Genomic DNA, 16778 nt, shown 5'->3' on the forward strand with positions numbered 1-16778 from the left:
TTAGTTTTAAACCTGGGTGCTACAGATGACAGCAGATCAGCCGCACCTATTTCAAGATACTTGTAGGTGTCGTTGCTACACGTGCTAGGAGGCTTGGGGAGTTGAGGTTGGGACATGAAAGACACATTGGCAATTTCCCCTTACCCCAATAATGTGTATTTTAATCGGTCTCCCTCCTCCAGTAAGTTTCACAGCGTCCTCAAACACGTTAAAATTGCTTCGTGATAATAATGTTATCTTCCCTCCCATGCTACCTCTCACATCACCTGCATGAAGAAATTCCCAGTTAGCCAGGGCAGTTACAAAGCAGGTATCTAAAAACCAAAGATCTTCATAAATCAGGATTAATCCTGAGACGCTTTGTTTATTACGCAGTAGCTCTGTGACTCCCAGTCGCTGAATAGAGCTGACCGAGCTGAGTGGTGCACCGACGTGACTTACCCTTCTGGTTTCCACCCACTAATGTCTTATTCCTGATCCCCTTGCAGACATCCAGAATGGTTGCTCCAATGTAAGCTATTTCAGGACCAAATCTGAAACTCTACATGGAAAAATGAAGGAAACAGCAGGAAAAGAAGAGGAACTTGTTAGAATGTACAAAAGCATTACTATATATGGAACTATACAATTCCCACCAACCTTCTGGACAATGTTTCTCTTAGAAAAAGCACCCAAATCCCCCCAGACTATTCCTAGAAACCCTGGTCACTCTTACACACAGGGCAATTGGAACTGTGCTGTGAGATGGGACCACAGAATCATAGAAACTTTAGGTTGGAAAAGACCTTTAAGATCATCCAGTCCCACCATTAACCTAACATTACCAAGTCCACTCTAAACCAATCAAGGGTAGACTAGACTAAACCATGTCCCAAAGTGCCATGTCTACCCGTTTTTTGAACGCTTCCAGGGATGGGGACTCCACCACCTCTCTGGGCAGCCTGTTCCAGTGCTTGACAACCCTTTCTGTGAAGAAATTTTTCCTAATATCCAATCTAAATCTCCCCTGATGCAGCTTGAGCCCATTTCCTCTTGTCCTATCGCTAAGTACTTGGGAGAAGAGACCAACACCCACCTCCCTGCACCCTCCTGTCAGGCAGTTGTAGAGAGCGATCAGGTCTCCCCTCAGCCTCCTCTTCTCCAGGCTGAACACCCCCAGCTCCCTCAGCCGCTCCCCATCAGCCCTGTGCTCCAGACCCTTCCCCAGCTCCGCTGCCCTTCTCTGGACACGCTCCAGCACCCCAATGTCCTTCTTGCATTGAGGTGCCCAAAACTGGACACAGTATTCCAGGTGTGGCCTCACCAGCGCCAAGTACAGGGGGACATACAGAGCAAAATGTGGTTTCCAGCCTCTCCACCCCAACAGCTGCCGCTGCCAAGACTCTTCCTCAGTAAGTTAACGTGACATGGCACGTCTGTCCTGCAGCAGGGCAGGGGCTAGAGGTGGTGCAAAAACAGCCAGGTCCCTCCCTTGGCTGGTGTCCTGGTTTCGGCTGGGATAATTTTCTTCCTAGTAGCTGGCATAGTGCTGTGGTTTGGATTTAGTATGAGAATAACTTTGATAACACACTGATGTTTTAGTTGTTGCTAAGTAGTGCTTACACTACTTAGGAACAAAGGACTTTTCAGCTTCCCATGCTCTGCCAGGTGCACAAGAAGCTGGGAGGGGACACAGTCAGGAGAGCTGACCCAAACTGGCCAAAGGGCTATTCCATACCATATGGTGTCATGCTCAGTATATAACTGGGGGGAGTTGGCCGGGGGGCAGCGAATGCTGCTCAGGGACTGGCTGTGCATCGGTCAGCGGGTGGTGAGCGGTTGCATCACTTGTCTTTTTTTCCCCTGGGGTTTGTTTCTCTCTCTTGTTGTTCTCCTTTTCATTAAAATTTTTATTACTATTATTTTTATTATTATTTTATTTCATTTATTAAACTGTTCTTATCTCAACCCACAAGTTTTCTTACTTTTGCCCTTCCGATTCTCTCCCCCACCCCACCGGGGGGGAGGGTGAGTGAGTGGCTGCGTGGTGCTTGCTTGCCAACATGGGCTAAACCACGACAGTCCTTTTTGGCACCCAACAAGGGGCTCGAAGGGTTTGAGATAATAACAAATTAACCAGAGCTTATTAAGGAATTTGTATCTGTTAATAGTTGCGGGTCACAATATTGACTCATCTGTTCTCAATCTTAGTTTATCTGATCTGCACCATGCTCCGTTTTTTGCTGTACATGTTAAAGATTGGTGTTGGTTTTTGCAGTTTGCTGTGCTCTGCAGTGATCAGTGATGTTCTGCCTGGGAGATTTGTTATTAAAACACTGACCTTGAGTTTTATTCAGTATTTGGGTTTTGTACTGAAACCATTAATGTCCTTCGGGTACGACCTTGTGGAGAAAATCAGCAATTATACTATTTCTTCTGAGAGGTTTTTTATGGAGGAAATACAGAATGGCACCTTCGCTGCCGTTTCCTCCTTCATTACGATAGCTTTTCAGTATTTTGAACATCCTTGGGTAATTAAGATATATCTATTGATATTTCTTGGGAATATTGTTTCAGTTTAGTCTAAGATTAAATAGCAGTTTAAGAATATCATCCAGAGATCTACCCCAAGGCTGGGTAGTTATGAGTGGCAGGGCGTGTGGGATAGCATGGGCAAATGCCTAGGACGGTGGGCACCTCCAGTGTTTTGGAACTTCACCCCTGAACAAGTGCAGAATCCCCAAAAATTAGCAGAATATTTGGAAAAACTATGCTGTCACCCTGGCAACTCCAGAGAGACACAAATCACTACAATGTGCTGGGGCCTGGCCCATGCCTACCGGGCCCTGTTAAACACTCTTCAGTACCCTCAAGGGAAAGAGAAGGTCTCTGGATCTGACACCAAAGCGACAGGCACCGCAGCCACTCCAACCTCAGCACACAAGAAGAAATCTTGGAAGTGAAAGTCAGGTTGTTTAGAAAGGGATGATGAAAAACCAGGGTCATCACAAGGAGAAGAGGAGGAGGAGGAGGAGGAGGAGGAGGAGGAGGAAGAACTCATAAATGAGACAGAAACCACCTGATCGTTATCCTTGAGTGAGCTGTGAGATATGCGAAAAGATTTCAGTCATCATCCAGGCGAGCACATTGTCACCTGGCTGCTCCGATGCTGGGACAACAGGGCCAGTAGCCTGGAATTAGAGGGTAAGGAAGCCAAACAGCTGGGATCCCTTTCTAGGGGAGGGAGCATTGACAAAGCTATTGGAAAAGAGGCACAAACCCTTAGCCTCTGGAGGCGACTCTTGTCAGGCATGAAGGAAAGAGAGCCCTTCAAGGAAGATGTATATCGCCCAGGCAAATGGACCGCCATGGAGAGAGATACCCAGTACCTGAGGGAATTAGCCATGCTGGAGGTGATTTATAGTGACCTGAACAATGAGCAGTTACCCAAAGATCCAGATGAAGTCCAGTGCACATGACCCATGCGGCAGAAGTTGGTATGGAGCGCACCAGTATTGTATGCCAACTTGTTGGCAATACTGTCCTGGAAAGATGAAGAGGCACCAACGGCGGATGAAGTGGCTAGCTGACTCCAGGAATATGAAGAAAGTGTCTCTTCCTCCCTCATCTCAGCTGTGAAGAAACTGTTCCGGGAGGTCCAGCAACTCAAAGAGAATAGGTCCTGCTCTCCACCTATATGGACTGATACCTCAGCTATTAGGAGTCAGCGTTCTTCTGTTCAAGAGAGAGGATATAGGGGGTACACACCACAGGGCACCCTGTGGTTTTACCTGTGTGACCATGGAGAGGACATGAGGAAGTGGGATGAAAAACCTACTTTGACCCTAGAGGCACGGGTACATGATTTGCAAGGAAAAACAATCACACAAAGGGGTTCTTCCAGGAAAACTAGTGCTCCAGTTTCCAGTGGGTAGTTCCCCAGACAGAGTAGAAGGGCTGATCAATCTTCTGATCCTAATGAAGGGACTCCTGACTTCTGTTTACAAGAAGTGAGTAACGAATACTACAATCAAGATTAGAGGGGCCCTGCCTCCAGCCAGGTGGAGGAAAGGGACAACCAGGTTTACTGGACCACGTGGATTTGATGGCCTGGCACATCAGACCCACAGGAGTATATGGCTCTAGTGGACACCAGTGCACAGTGTACCCTAATGCCATCAAGTTATAAAGGGGCAGAACCCATCTGTATTTCTGAAGTGACAGGGGGATCCCAACAGCTCACTGGCTGCGATGGAATCACTCCACTAAGAGGCACAAAGGAGCTCTGCAGTGCAGAGTGTGAACAGCGAAGCATGCCACTAATCCAGGCAATGCAAACACTCCACGGTGACGAACTCTGTAAGTCTGACTGTTAGATGCCTTCTGAAGAAGGACGTGAAACATTTTGCACTGCTTTAGGGATCTGTCCAGGCAAGGACAGATCATCTTACCTGGGTGAGGTAGTAGACATGGGTGCGAGGCACTGAGAGGAGGGTATTGACAGCGCCTCGGAAGGTATAGATCTGCTGGTGAGGGTCTCCTATGAGGATTATGCCGCATGTCTGTGACAGCACAACATCCACGATGGCTGCAGGAAAACATCGGAAAATTAAGGGGGAGCCTGCTCATAAACCAAGAGCGAGCTGTACAATATCTCTTGCCTGTAGAGAGGCAAGATCTCTTGCCTGATGACTCACAGCATTTAAGAAGGGGTCAACACAGCTGCAGGAGACAAGTTGGGGAGAAGCAAAGGGAAGTGCACAGCTGACTGGGAGCTCTACAAACATTCTCCCACTATTTGTCTGATGGTATTTTTACCTGGAGTGTAGCACCACAGCATCTTAATCCCACATTTGTGAGCCCAGCACAATTCCACCACCCATCCCCAGTGACCCAGATGTGCTACATGTGTGCGCACTGACTCTGCACACCTCAGTAAGCTCTTTGGTCCACTTCAACCAATCCTGCCCAAGTCTCAGTCATGCTGGCAGAGCAACCGCTTGCATCGCACACAGCTGTGAAGGCACAGCCAAAGCCCTGCAAGACCAGGTCTCCAGTGAGTACAGGTGGGAGATAGAATCATAGAATCGTTTACGTTGGAAAAGACCTTTAAGATCATCCAGTCCAACCATTAACCCACACTACCAAGTCTACTCTAAGCCAATCAAGGGTAGACTAGACTAAACCATGTCCCAAAGTGCCACATCTACCCGTTTTTTGAACGCTTCCAGGGATGGGGACTCCACCACCTCTCTGGGCAGCCTGTTCCAATGCTTGACCACCCTTTCCGTAAAGAAATTTTTCCTAATTTCCAACCTAAACCTCCCCTGGCGCAGCTTAAGCCCATTACCTCTCGTCCTATCGCTAACTACATGGGAGAAGAGACCAACACCCACCTCACTACACTCTCGTGTCAGGCAGTTGTAGAGAGCGATAAGGTCTCCCCTCAGCCTCCTCTTCTCCAGGCTAAACAATCCCAGTTCCCTCAGCCGCTCCCCATCAGCCCTGTGCTCCAGACCCTTCCCCAGCTCCGTTGCCCTTCTCTGGACATGCTCCAGCACCTCAATGTCCTTCTTCTATTGAGGGGCCCAAAACTGGACACAGCATTCCAGGTGCGGCCTCACCAGTGCCGAGTACAGGAGCATAATCACCTCCCTGCTCCTGCTGGCCACACTATTCCTGACACAAGCCAGGATGCTGTTGGCCTTCTTGGCCACCTGGGCACACTGCTGGCTCATGTTCAGCCGGCTGTCAACCAACACCCTTAGATCCTTTTCGGCCAGGCAGCTTTCCAGCCACTCTTCCCCAAGTCTGGAGCGCTGCATGGGGTTGTTGCGACCCAAGTGCAGGACCTGGCACTTGGCCTTGTTGAACCTCATACAGTTGGCCTCGGCCCATCGGTCCAGCCTGTCCAGGTCCCTCTGCAGGGCCATCCTACCCTCCAGCAGATCGACACTCCCACCCAACTTGGTGTCATCTGCAGACTTACTGAGGGTGCACTCAATCCCCTCATCCAGATCATCGATAAAGATATTAAACAAGTCTGGCCCCAGTACTGAGCCCTGGGGAACACCGCTGGTGACCGGCTGCCAACTGGACTTAACTCCATTCACCACTACTCTCTGGGCTCGGCCACCCAACCAGTTTTTTACCCAGTGAAGACTACGCCCATCCAAGCCATGAGCTGCCAGCTTCCCAAGGAGAGTATTGTGGGAGATGGTGTCAAAAGCTTTGCTAAAAAGTCCAGGTAAATGACATCCACAGCCTTTCCATCATCTACCAGGTGGGTCACCAGGTCATAAAAGGAGATCAGGTTGGTCAAGCAGGACCTGCCTTTCATGAACCCATGCTGGCTGGGCCTGATCCCCTGGTTGACCTGCACTTGCCTGTTGAGTGCACTCAATATGAACCGCTCCATAATCTTCCCCGGCACCGAGGTCAGGCTGACAGGCCTGTAGTTCCCCGGGTCCTCCTTCCGGCCCTTCTTGTAGATGGGCGTCACGTTGGCAAGCCTCCAGTCATCAGGGACCTCCCCTTTTAACCAGGACTGCTGATGCACATGTACTTTTGTAACCTGCTTACAAGCTGCCTTACTGAATTTGCAAGGATCTGGAACCTAGCAGTGGGTCAGTTATAATGTTACAGCTGAGGGGCAGAATTTTTTTTAATTGTGTTACTTCTCACACACCCCTGAGCGCATGAACATCCTCTCTGTAAAGTGCTTAAGAAGGCTGCAGCTCTGTCTCCTGTCACCGCTCACCTGGAGTGCAGTCCTGCGCTTCATCGACAAAAATGGCATCGTATCCTGAGAGCTGAGGCTTGCTGAGCTGCCAAAGTTTCAAATAGCCTGAGAGAAAGAACAAGGCATATCAGTGAGAGGGTAATTTTCTCATCATAAAACACCATGATCTTTAAAACCAGTCCATTTAAAAAAAATGTTTCTGGCCCTACTTATTGCTTGGAATTTGCATGACATTTGGAGGGGTTGCAAAAATCTCTCTTGCTCCCAGATGTTGCTCTGTCTCCCTCGGCTGTATGAAGGATGAAAAAAACCCAACCCAAAACAACCTGACTGCACTTGAGGAAGGCAGCTATGCTGATGACTCCAAAACTCTTAATGCAGAAAGAAAATTACAAGAAAGAAAGTTTTCCCCATTATGAACCACCTCTGGCAGGATCTGCACACATGCTAAGAAGCAAGAGGAAAGGACATGCCGGCAGCAGCAAGGAACAAACACTTGCTGTTAGCACTCGTCTCGCCTGTTATTTCTATGATTTTGCTGCCAGTCACACACAGCTGAATAGTTCCACCATCTTCTGAGGCCAAACAGGAAAAATTAACAAACTTCCAGCCTTTGGGCCTGTTTTGAGCTCCCTGCTGAGCTAGTAGCAGAAGAACCCGAATTTTATGCTTTTTGATGCTCATTCCTGGTACACAGCCAGAAGAAAGAAGTATTAATCTGTTCAGTTTTCTACTGCAGCTCTTCATCTGAAGGCTATTTGACATCTGTCCTCTCTTACCATCAGAAGTTATCTTGTAATTCTTCTCTACGTCTCCATCCAGCTTCTTCATGTTGTGCCATATCTCTTTTGCCTCTTTCATGACGATCTAGAAAGAGAAAACAGAAGGGTCTGAATAGATCGCTTTGAGCAGAAAAACAGCCCAGGCACAGCAGATCTTGAAAGGCTTCTCTGAAGCCTTTCTCCTACTTCTCTTCTGTGTCACCACCAGTTAACTGCCTCAACACGGTCTTTTCCAAATGCAGCCCCCTGAAAAGAACATTTCTTTGGCTCAGCTATTAGGACAGTATAATACAAGACCCCCTAACTTCTGCACATTAACACTTTGTGTTTATTTTGGCTTCTCTGGCCATCTTGCAAGGTGCTTAAAGGTATTTAATATTTTGAGGCTGTCAATTCATTCCTGCCAGAAATAACAACTGCAAACTGGATTTCTGCTAGCTGGGCTGGGTCTGATCAGATGCGATCAATGCGGAGCAGAAAGGCCAATTTTCTCCGCAACTCCAGCCCATGTTGCTTGCAATGTCAGTGCTGTCCTTTAAGTGTTGCTAAGATGTTTGTACTCTAAATGAGAATTTTGGGGTTTGGCTCTGTGTATTAAAATGACTACAAAAATGTTTATTGCCTTTACATGTAATATCACAATGCCATTCAGGCACTATATAAATGCAATGTCTTCTCTTTTCCTTGTAGGGAGGAAATATCTGCGCTGAGCAGAGACAGTGATACTCTCCTCTCTAGAAACCAGCTGTGCGAACGGGGAGAACAAACAGGCCCCAGTTTCTTTGGATTTGTCACCAGAGGAAAAAAATATTTTGACAGTCAGTTCTTAGAGCTGAAGCACAAATACCTGTGAGCTATGAGAAATGTGGGATAATTACAGCCCCTTCTAAACCTTGTAGCCCAAGTCTTGCTTCATCTCAGATACTCACTTCCTTTTCTACTTGACTGACAGGTCTTGTCTCACCATGAGTATTTTTAAAACAAATAGGAATGTGCTCTTCACAGATCTCTTCATCTGAAGAAGCAAAAAAGTTTTCAAGGGTCTGCTTGACTGTTTTCCCTCTTATGAACAGAGATTGTCCTTTGCGGTTCTGGATAAGGAAACTCACGGAGTAAACCGACATCTTGGAGAAGTTCAGCTTGCCTTTTTCTTTATAGCTGTGCCACGGATGACAAAAAATAAGTGAGACATGTTGAAACATATGAAAAGCCTACTGGAAAAGCAAGCTCATTTTTGCTTCTGTTGCACAATAACACTTGCAGAAGCTCTGTTTTATATACCCACTTTGACCTAGTAATGGAATATCTTTAAAATCTACACATACTTATCCTCACTGTATTCCTGGTGGAAGCACAAACTTGTTAATTTTATAGATTTTACAGATGAAAAGTTGAGCCAGAGAGATATTCCCATCATTCAGCCCTGCAATTACAGATTGTTTTCAGAGCCAAGTAAGGGGATTCCCCTCTTCTTCCATGTTGTGGCTCATTTTCCCTTCTGTCTGCAGTTCAGACGTGCCAATGTAATTGGTGAACAGAATAGAATACAATAGACCATTTCAGTTGGAAGGGACCTACAGTGATAGAATCATAGAATTGTTTAGGCTGGAAAAGACCTTTAAGATCATCGAGTCCAAGCATTAACTTATCTAGTCCAACTGCCTGACCAATCCAGGGCTGACCAAGGGTTAAAGCATGTTATTGAGAGTTGTCTAAGTGCCTCTTAAACACTGACAGGCTTGGGGCACTGACCACCTCTCTGTTCTAGTGTTTGACCACCCTCATGGTAAAGAAATGCTTCCTAATGTCCAGTCTAAACCTGCCCTGATGCAGCTTTGAGCCACTCCCATGTGTCCTGTCCCTGGATCCCAGGGAGAAGAGCTCAGCTCCTCCCTCTCCATGTCCCCTCCTCAGGAAGCTGTAGAGAGCAACGAGGTCACCCCTCAGCCTCCTTTTCTCCAAGCTAGACAAGCCCGAAGTCCTTAGCTGCTCCTTGTAGGACATTCCTTCCAGCCCTTTCACCAGCTTTGTTGCCCTCCTCTGGATGCATTCAAGGACCTTAACATCCTTCTTAAATTGCAGGGCCCAGAACTGCACACAGTACTCAAAGTGAGGCTGCACCAACGCTGAATATAGCGGGATAATCACCTCTTTTGACCGTCTGGTCAAGCTGTGTCTCATGCACCCTGGGATGCAGTTTGCCTTCTTGGCTGTCAGGGCACCCTGCTGACTCCTATTGGCCACCACCCCCAGATCCCTTTCTGCAGGGCTGCTCTCCAGCCACTCATCTCCCAATTTATACTCGTGCCTGGTGTTACTCCATCCTAGGTGCAGGATCCGGCATTTGGACTTGTTAAATTTCACCCCATTAATCATAGCCCAATGCTCCAGTCTATCTAGATCTCTCTGCAAGGCCTCTTGTCCCTCAAAATAGTCAACAGCACTCTGGTGCTGGTGCCAGAAACTGTATCACTAGAACAACTCAGGTTAAGAAAACCCCTCCTCTGCTAACAAAAAGCAGCTTTTAGAGATTTAGAGTGGTTGTATCACTGAAGTGTGAATGGAAAATGGGAAAAAGCCATTCTCAGTGGCTTTCTATCTCCCTGTGAGGTGCTCCTCAGCTACAAACACAGGCAGGATGAATGGCCCCCAAAACAGCAATGGGGCTTATGTCAGCACAGCCTATGCCAGAGCAGGGCAATGAGTCTGCTTCCCCAGGCTCACGTGGATGCTAAGATCACTGGCCCATCCAACCTGAAAGAATTTGGAAACCGTAAATTACAGTCTGGCTTGAAGCAAGTGAAAGAAATAATTTCTCCCATTATTTTTGCTTCCTCAAGTCCTGGAGGATTACTTCAAAACCAAACCTTCCTTTCCTGACATGTCTTTTTCCTGCTCCACTGGCCTTCAATGAAGGAATCTAAAATCCCCACTCACTGTTTGCCGACACTTCCAAATGCTAACGAATGGAAAGTCTTGCACGTAACATTTCTGGGGAAGATACTTTCCCCCCTGCTTGCAACAGCTTTGTTAAACGTCACGTAAAGGAAATTCAGATCAGCAAACTTCTCCGCATACTTGACCAAGGTTGAGGTCTTTCCTGTACCTGAAGAACAGAAGAAAGTAAAGAAAAAGCATCCAGAGTCAGGCATGAATGAATCCGCACACTTCTCATCAGCTTTACCTTCTCCCTCCTGCTGTCCTAACTGCACAGCAGGACTATTTGCAGCTAATGGGAATTTATTCACTGACTCAACCAAAATCAGCAGAAGCTGTGGAGCAAAGTAGCTTTGAAAAATTAGTCTGCAGCCAAAAAGCCTTTAAAAAAAAAATAAATCTTTTTATCACCCAGTATTCTAGAAGTCTCTTGAAAGACAGCTTGGTAAATGAACTGTTAAAATTGCTCTTTTGAATGATTCATAGGCTCATTTCCTCGTAAGATCTCCCACTAATGCTGCTCTCCTTTACCCCATTTCGCTGCAGGACAGCACTCATGGCAAAGTTGCCTCACTCATGGAGTACCAATCACAACAGAAACCTGAGACAAGAAGGGCTCTGCACATTTCCTTTTTTGCCCCTTTTCATATCCTCGGTGCTGACACAGCATCAGTAAACTCTGTCACCTTGCTGTTCACACTTCTCCCAGATGACTCATGAGTGTTGGACAAAGGAGATCCCAGCACAGGTTTCTGCAGGATTTCAGTGGTTACCACTCTCCATGAGGAAAACTGACCATCTGCTCCTACTTCTGCTTCCTAGCTTTTAACCAGCTATTCACCCATGAGGACCATCTTTTACCATTTTGCCTGGTACAGATATGGGTCTAGCCAGTCGACTGCTCCCATGTCTCCCTGTATAACTCCACTGCCACGGCAGCTATCACGCTCAGCTACTGGTTCAGCCACTTCACCCTTGAGTTCCTTTACATCTTCTGGGTGACACAGTCCAGATCATGAAACGAACAGTACCAACATGTATTTCACCTGCAACCTTTCCCATGTGAATGTGAGACTGACCCTCTGGTGGAACCCCTATAGAGAACAATCCTGAGGCCGGTCCTTTCCAAGACCTTCTACAAGGAACACAGATGCAGAAACACTTTTAGCTTTTCTGCCACCACATTGTTCACTCTAAGGCATCCTTCACACTGCAGTTAGCTAACAGATGCTTTGGCAAGCATCCTCATCCACACGTTTGAAGGATTATGAGTCTTTTATGCTTTTTGCCTGCAGTTCCTCAAGCTCTTTTTCTGCCCTGCCTTGTTGCAGTTACACATAACCTGTCAAAGCTCATGAACGTTCCCATTTTTGTCATTTGGACACGGTGACTTTGTACAGACATAAGAAACCACCATTAGTGGCTTCTGTACCGTGGCGCTTAGCTGTACATGTCTTTTTGCAAGCCTTTCAGGCAGAGAGCATGCATTAGCTCTGAGCTCCCAGTGTGGTGTCTTTAAAAGAAACTCGCTGCAGGCGGAGGGAGATGATTTACTTTTCCTTTTCTTTTTAAATAGGCTCCCTCAATTTTATGCCAGTCCCCTTTTCAAAACAGTGCACAAGTGCAGAAGATTTCTTGGCTTGTGTTGCTCTTACAGAGATGTTAACTCTAAACAAGTACAAGTGACTCCGTCTAGTGGCCTGTGGACAGTAACACTGCGAAACAGGCGCAGCGTGCGACTAAGCAACATGCAGAGAGTTGCTTCTCCTCTCCTGGGTTCCCTGACAAGCTGCTCTGGGCAGTCATCAACAGCACCCAAACACTTGGTTTCAGTATGATGTCCGAATTTACCCAGCTTGCATGGGAGTAACCACCACCACGCTTCCCATTCCTATTTCTCTGCAAAAGCTTGCTCCGATTTTTTGTATCGATTAAAAGTAAGGATGATCCCCCTGGCATCCACACAGTTCCTTGAACAGAAGAAGCAGGGAAGGAAGGAGCAGAATTAGAGGTCATGCGTTTATTCTTACAACATCATTTTTGGCTCTTACCTGCAAATGCCATAATTTTCACTATTTGACCATGCTCAATTTTGTGATTCAAAATCCTTTGCTGTTCATGGGTCAGCTTTACTTCAGGCCAACTACTAAAAACAGGCAAAAAAACAGAGCAAAAGGAATTAAGAAAACAAATCCTCCTACATAGAACAAACAAATTGACTAACAGGAGAAGGAAACCAATGAATGAATTATCCCATCCCACAGTCAGGAAGGTGGCACTGGAGCAACTTGGTTATTGTGCAAATGAGAAAAGCAGGGAATAAGAAAAGACTGGAGATAGCAAAATAAAAATTAAGCCTTGGGGAAGCTTACATAGGAAAAGATCTTCTCAAGGGTCCTAAGCCATGCTTTAAAAATTAATTTGGCACCCCGGCTCCTTAGGCTTATTGAAAACAAACAGCAACTTGGGTTTGGGGTGTTTTGTTGCTTTTGAGAGCATGTACCTTAAATTGCTCTCTGATTTCTCAGCATGTAGGTCAGATCAATCATCCCTGCCTCTCAGGGGAACTGAGAGCTTTGATTATCATTAACAAAGGCATTCAGCGCTTCTGGCTGGAGTACAATTGTTTTATTCATAAAGGTCTGAAACCTGTAATCAGCCAACGGTGTGAACCATCTCTTTGCACAGGGTCCTCCCCGGTAGCATGCGTAAGGACGGAAAGCCTTGTTTAAGTATCCTTGACATTTCACAGCTGGCAGTTAGACGGCTGCCCCCAGGACGCATCTTTTACTGAACAAGCCAAATCTGCTCACAAAAAGACTTCAAATGGAGAGGTAGAATGAAAGGGCTGGGAAACCAAGAAGCACTGAAACCAAACATCTGTTTACCCTTGATTTATTTTTTCTGTTACGACCTCTCTCACTGTTGTGCCTTGGATCATTGGCGATTTTATTGGATTTATCTTTGCTAGACCTCTGTGACGGATGAAAGCACAACTGTTCCCCTTCTTGTAAGGACAAGGAAGCTAAATGACTCAACCCAGGATAACTGCAGCAGAAGGGGAACCAAGCCTGGATCTCCACAGGCCAGGAAAGCATTTCACTCTTTACTGTCTCTCCTTTCTGGGCAGCAAGGTAGCAACTGATACTAATTTATAACAGATATATATATAAAACAGGTAGTATATAACAGTTATCCAACAGGATCTAGAAAACAGGAGCCAAATCAATATCCTGCGGCTGGTATCTCGTTTACTCCCATGCACAGATAGCAATGTTTATAAATGAACAGCTGCATTATTTACGCTACAGTAATATCACCAGCAAGCTAGCCCCCATTTTGGCTGACCGCAGCTTGCAGTGTTCCAGAGGAACTCACTGTTAAAATTAAAGCAGGCACTCTCCCCTCCTCACAGAGCTTCTTATCCATAGGGACAGTGGTCATTTGGGAACATATTTTGGGGTGATCTGGGCTCTGTGAAATTTCAGCGGCCATCACACTGGAGCACACAGAACTGTGTTCCACTGATACATAGACCCATCGGTGAATAACGACTTTTAAATTCAGTCAGCACTTGGTAATTCAATTTTTACAGATTTAAGGCCTGATTCTGGTTTTCCTCTGAGAAATCAGGGAGAAGATGGCAAGGAGCAGAATAAGGTTTTGTCCTAATCCTTATGAATCTCAGAGTCCTGTCAACCAGTCCCTGCCATGAAATGTTTGCTCCCCCTCCAAAGTTCAGCACTCCACCAGGGCCCTGCGTACTTAGGTGCATTGCTCGGATCACCTAAAATAGCATTACCTAGACCATAAATCTTGCCTGCAGCATGAAGCCAGTGTCTCCTCTTCTACTGTCTGCATAGTTACAGAAGAATTTTCCATCAGATACAAGCAGTAGAAAATATTGTAATGGATCCTGGTAGAAAGGACAAAAGAGAATCTATCACTGAGAAATCATCAATAACAAATTAAAACTTCTGCAGCCACCTAACAGACTGCCAACATCTTGAATACTTCCCACAGAACAATGCACAAAACCCCAAGCTCTCAGGGAGTTGCAGGAGACAACATTAGTATTTTAAAGTGCAGTTAGTTATACCTTGAAAAGTGACTGCGAAGGCACCACGGGGACAGCTCTGTTTGTGGCCCCTCCCTCACTCCTGCTAGGTTTGTGTTTTAGGGTCTGCCACGCAAACATGACCTGGGATCAGAATCCACAGGATCCTTTTGCTCTCCTGAACCACTATCAGCAACAGAGTCTGGGGGAGCCCGAGAGAGAATTTGGGCTAGTTTAAGCCTCTAAAGTGAACCAGTTTCATCAACTGTCTTATGATGATTTTATACAAGTGTGTTAGCCCTGACAATACTTCATGATGCTTTGTTACTGCAAAGCAAGGAACAACTACGCTGGCAACGGCTGGTTTAAAATTAACCTCCATCGTACATCAGGGTTGACACCACTGTGGTTTTACCTCTTTTAGTGCAGCTTTGTTCCTGTGACCGAACAGCTGCCACCCCAGGCCACACTCCAGGACAGACTTTGTGTCTCACATTAGGTGACCTGCACACTCAGACTCACTAGTTGCTCTAAGAGCTGCAAATAGGTACCAGCCAGTTCCCTGAGGACGTTTCTTCCTTACGCCCTAAATCACAAACCTCCTGTGGTTGGAAGAGATAATGGCAGAAGAGACATGGTCATTCCTATTTCTTCTAGTCTAGATTGTTCAAGGAGATGGAGATGGGACGTGGGTGACTTTGACCACGAGCTTGTGAGCAACACCCTCAGTCTGCCACATCTTCAGCAGGCATTTACTCAAGTTTATGACCTTAGCCAGCAATTATCAATCACTAACTGGCCAAACACGCATCCTGATTTCCCTGGTTGGTAGCCTGAGCACATGGCCCATGGTTGAGAAAGCAGAGAACGAACCTTTCTCTGGTGTCTAACACAAGCTGAACTGTAACTTGCAGAGGGCAGCTTACAGAACCATCTTCTTTCTGGCTATAGATTCCTTTTCTGGTGCAGTTCCTCTCCAGTCTTTTCATAAGAAGAATTTACATGTGTCCTAATCCTCATCTCATTCTCACTGCAATCCTGAAGCAACCTGTGGGCTCTTACCTGCATTACCAGGCACCTCTGTGAACAAAAGGCACAGGGCAGATCACTACGCACATGCAATAGGTGCTCATGGGGGCTTGCAGTGTGATTTAAGAGGAGTGAAGTGAATAACTGGCCTCAGGGAGGTAATAACTGCATTAAATTGTTGCAGCTAATGTGTATCTATTTCTAATCAGAAAGCTGCTACAGTTGCTTTAAAAACTGCTTTTGTTTCTGAAAAAAATTACTTTTCTTGAACACTACTTCCCAAAAACAAGCGGACTATGAAACAGTCTAGGAATTAAAGCAAATCTAAAAGCAATGCTCCTGAATGTTCCTGCAAAAAGTTAGGGATGTGCACACTGTTCCTGACAAACTGCATACACCAAGGAACTGAAGAACCCTAACGAAGAGGAACACAATTGCTCATGAGCATATATTCACTGTATATAGAATCACAGAATTGCTTAGGTTGGAAAAGACCTTTAAGACCATCGAGTCCAAGCGTTAATACTGCCAGGTCCACCACTAAACCATGTCCCTAAGCGCCACATCTACACGTCTTTTAAATACCTCCAGGGATGGGGACTCCACCACTTCCCTGGGCAGCCTGTTCCAATGCTTGACTACCCTTTCCGTGAAGAAATTTCTCCCAATATCCAATCTAAACCTCCCCTGGCGTAACTTGAGGCCGTTTCCTCTCGTCCTATTGCTTGTTACTTGAGAGAAGAGACCGATCCCCACCTCACTACCCCCTCCTGTCAGGCAGTTGTAGAGAGCGATAAGGTCTCCCCTCAGCCTCCTCTTCTCCAGGCTGAACACCCCCAGTTCCCTCAGCCGCTCCCCGTCAGCCCTGTGCTCCAGACCCTTCCCCAGCTCCGTTGCCCTTCTCTGGCCACCCTCCAGCACCTCAATGTCTTTCTTGTACCGAGAGGCCTAAAATATGTATTACATATCACCGTGCCTAGAAAGAGGCAGGCAGGCAGGAAGCATCTCCCCACTCCTTACCTGTTAGTGATCGCAATGTTCTTGTCCCTCATCGCGTACAGCAGCGTGGCCATGCAGTAAAGCGTCTCGATCATGCCCACAACAGAGAGGGTAGAGCAGGGTCTCTGCAGACATGCCATCAGGTTTTGGATGTCGCTGATGCCATCGGAGAAAAGCACCATGACTGCAATTATGGCCCACGTGTTCTCAGGCTGGTATAGGCAATGACAAGAAAGAGTGATCAAAAAGCTTT

At 46.5% G+C, this 16778-nt stretch overlaps 1 protein-coding gene across 1 annotated transcript in view; it reads right to left on the minus strand.

Annotated features, from left to right (window-relative positions):
- Positions 1 to 16778, minus strand: part of FBH1 (F-box DNA helicase 1) — a 35325-nt gene that overhangs the window by 9348 nt on the left and 9199 nt on the right. The window contains exons 7-16 of the mRNA XM_075727573.1: positions 16547 to 16737; positions 14243 to 14356; positions 12492 to 12586; positions 10441 to 10609; positions 8433 to 8661; positions 7501 to 7588; positions 6740 to 6826; positions 4431 to 4567; positions 442 to 541; positions 145 to 266 (exon numbers count right to left, since the gene is read on the minus strand). Coding sequence (XP_075583688.1) covers positions 145 to 266; positions 442 to 541; positions 4431 to 4567; positions 6740 to 6826; positions 7501 to 7588; positions 8433 to 8661; positions 10441 to 10609; positions 12492 to 12586; positions 14243 to 14356; positions 16547 to 16737 — 1332 coding nt within the window. The remainder of the gene's footprint in view (positions 1 to 144; positions 267 to 441; positions 542 to 4430; positions 4568 to 6739; positions 6827 to 7500; positions 7589 to 8432; positions 8662 to 10440; positions 10610 to 12491; positions 12587 to 14242; positions 14357 to 16546; positions 16738 to 16778) is intronic.

The sequence above is a fragment of the Pelecanus crispus genome, chromosome 1 (genome assembly GCF_030463565.1).
Source record: "Pelecanus crispus isolate bPelCri1 chromosome 1, bPelCri1.pri, whole genome shotgun sequence".
Lineage (NCBI taxonomy): Eukaryota > Metazoa > Chordata > Aves > Pelecaniformes > Pelecanidae > Pelecanus > Pelecanus crispus.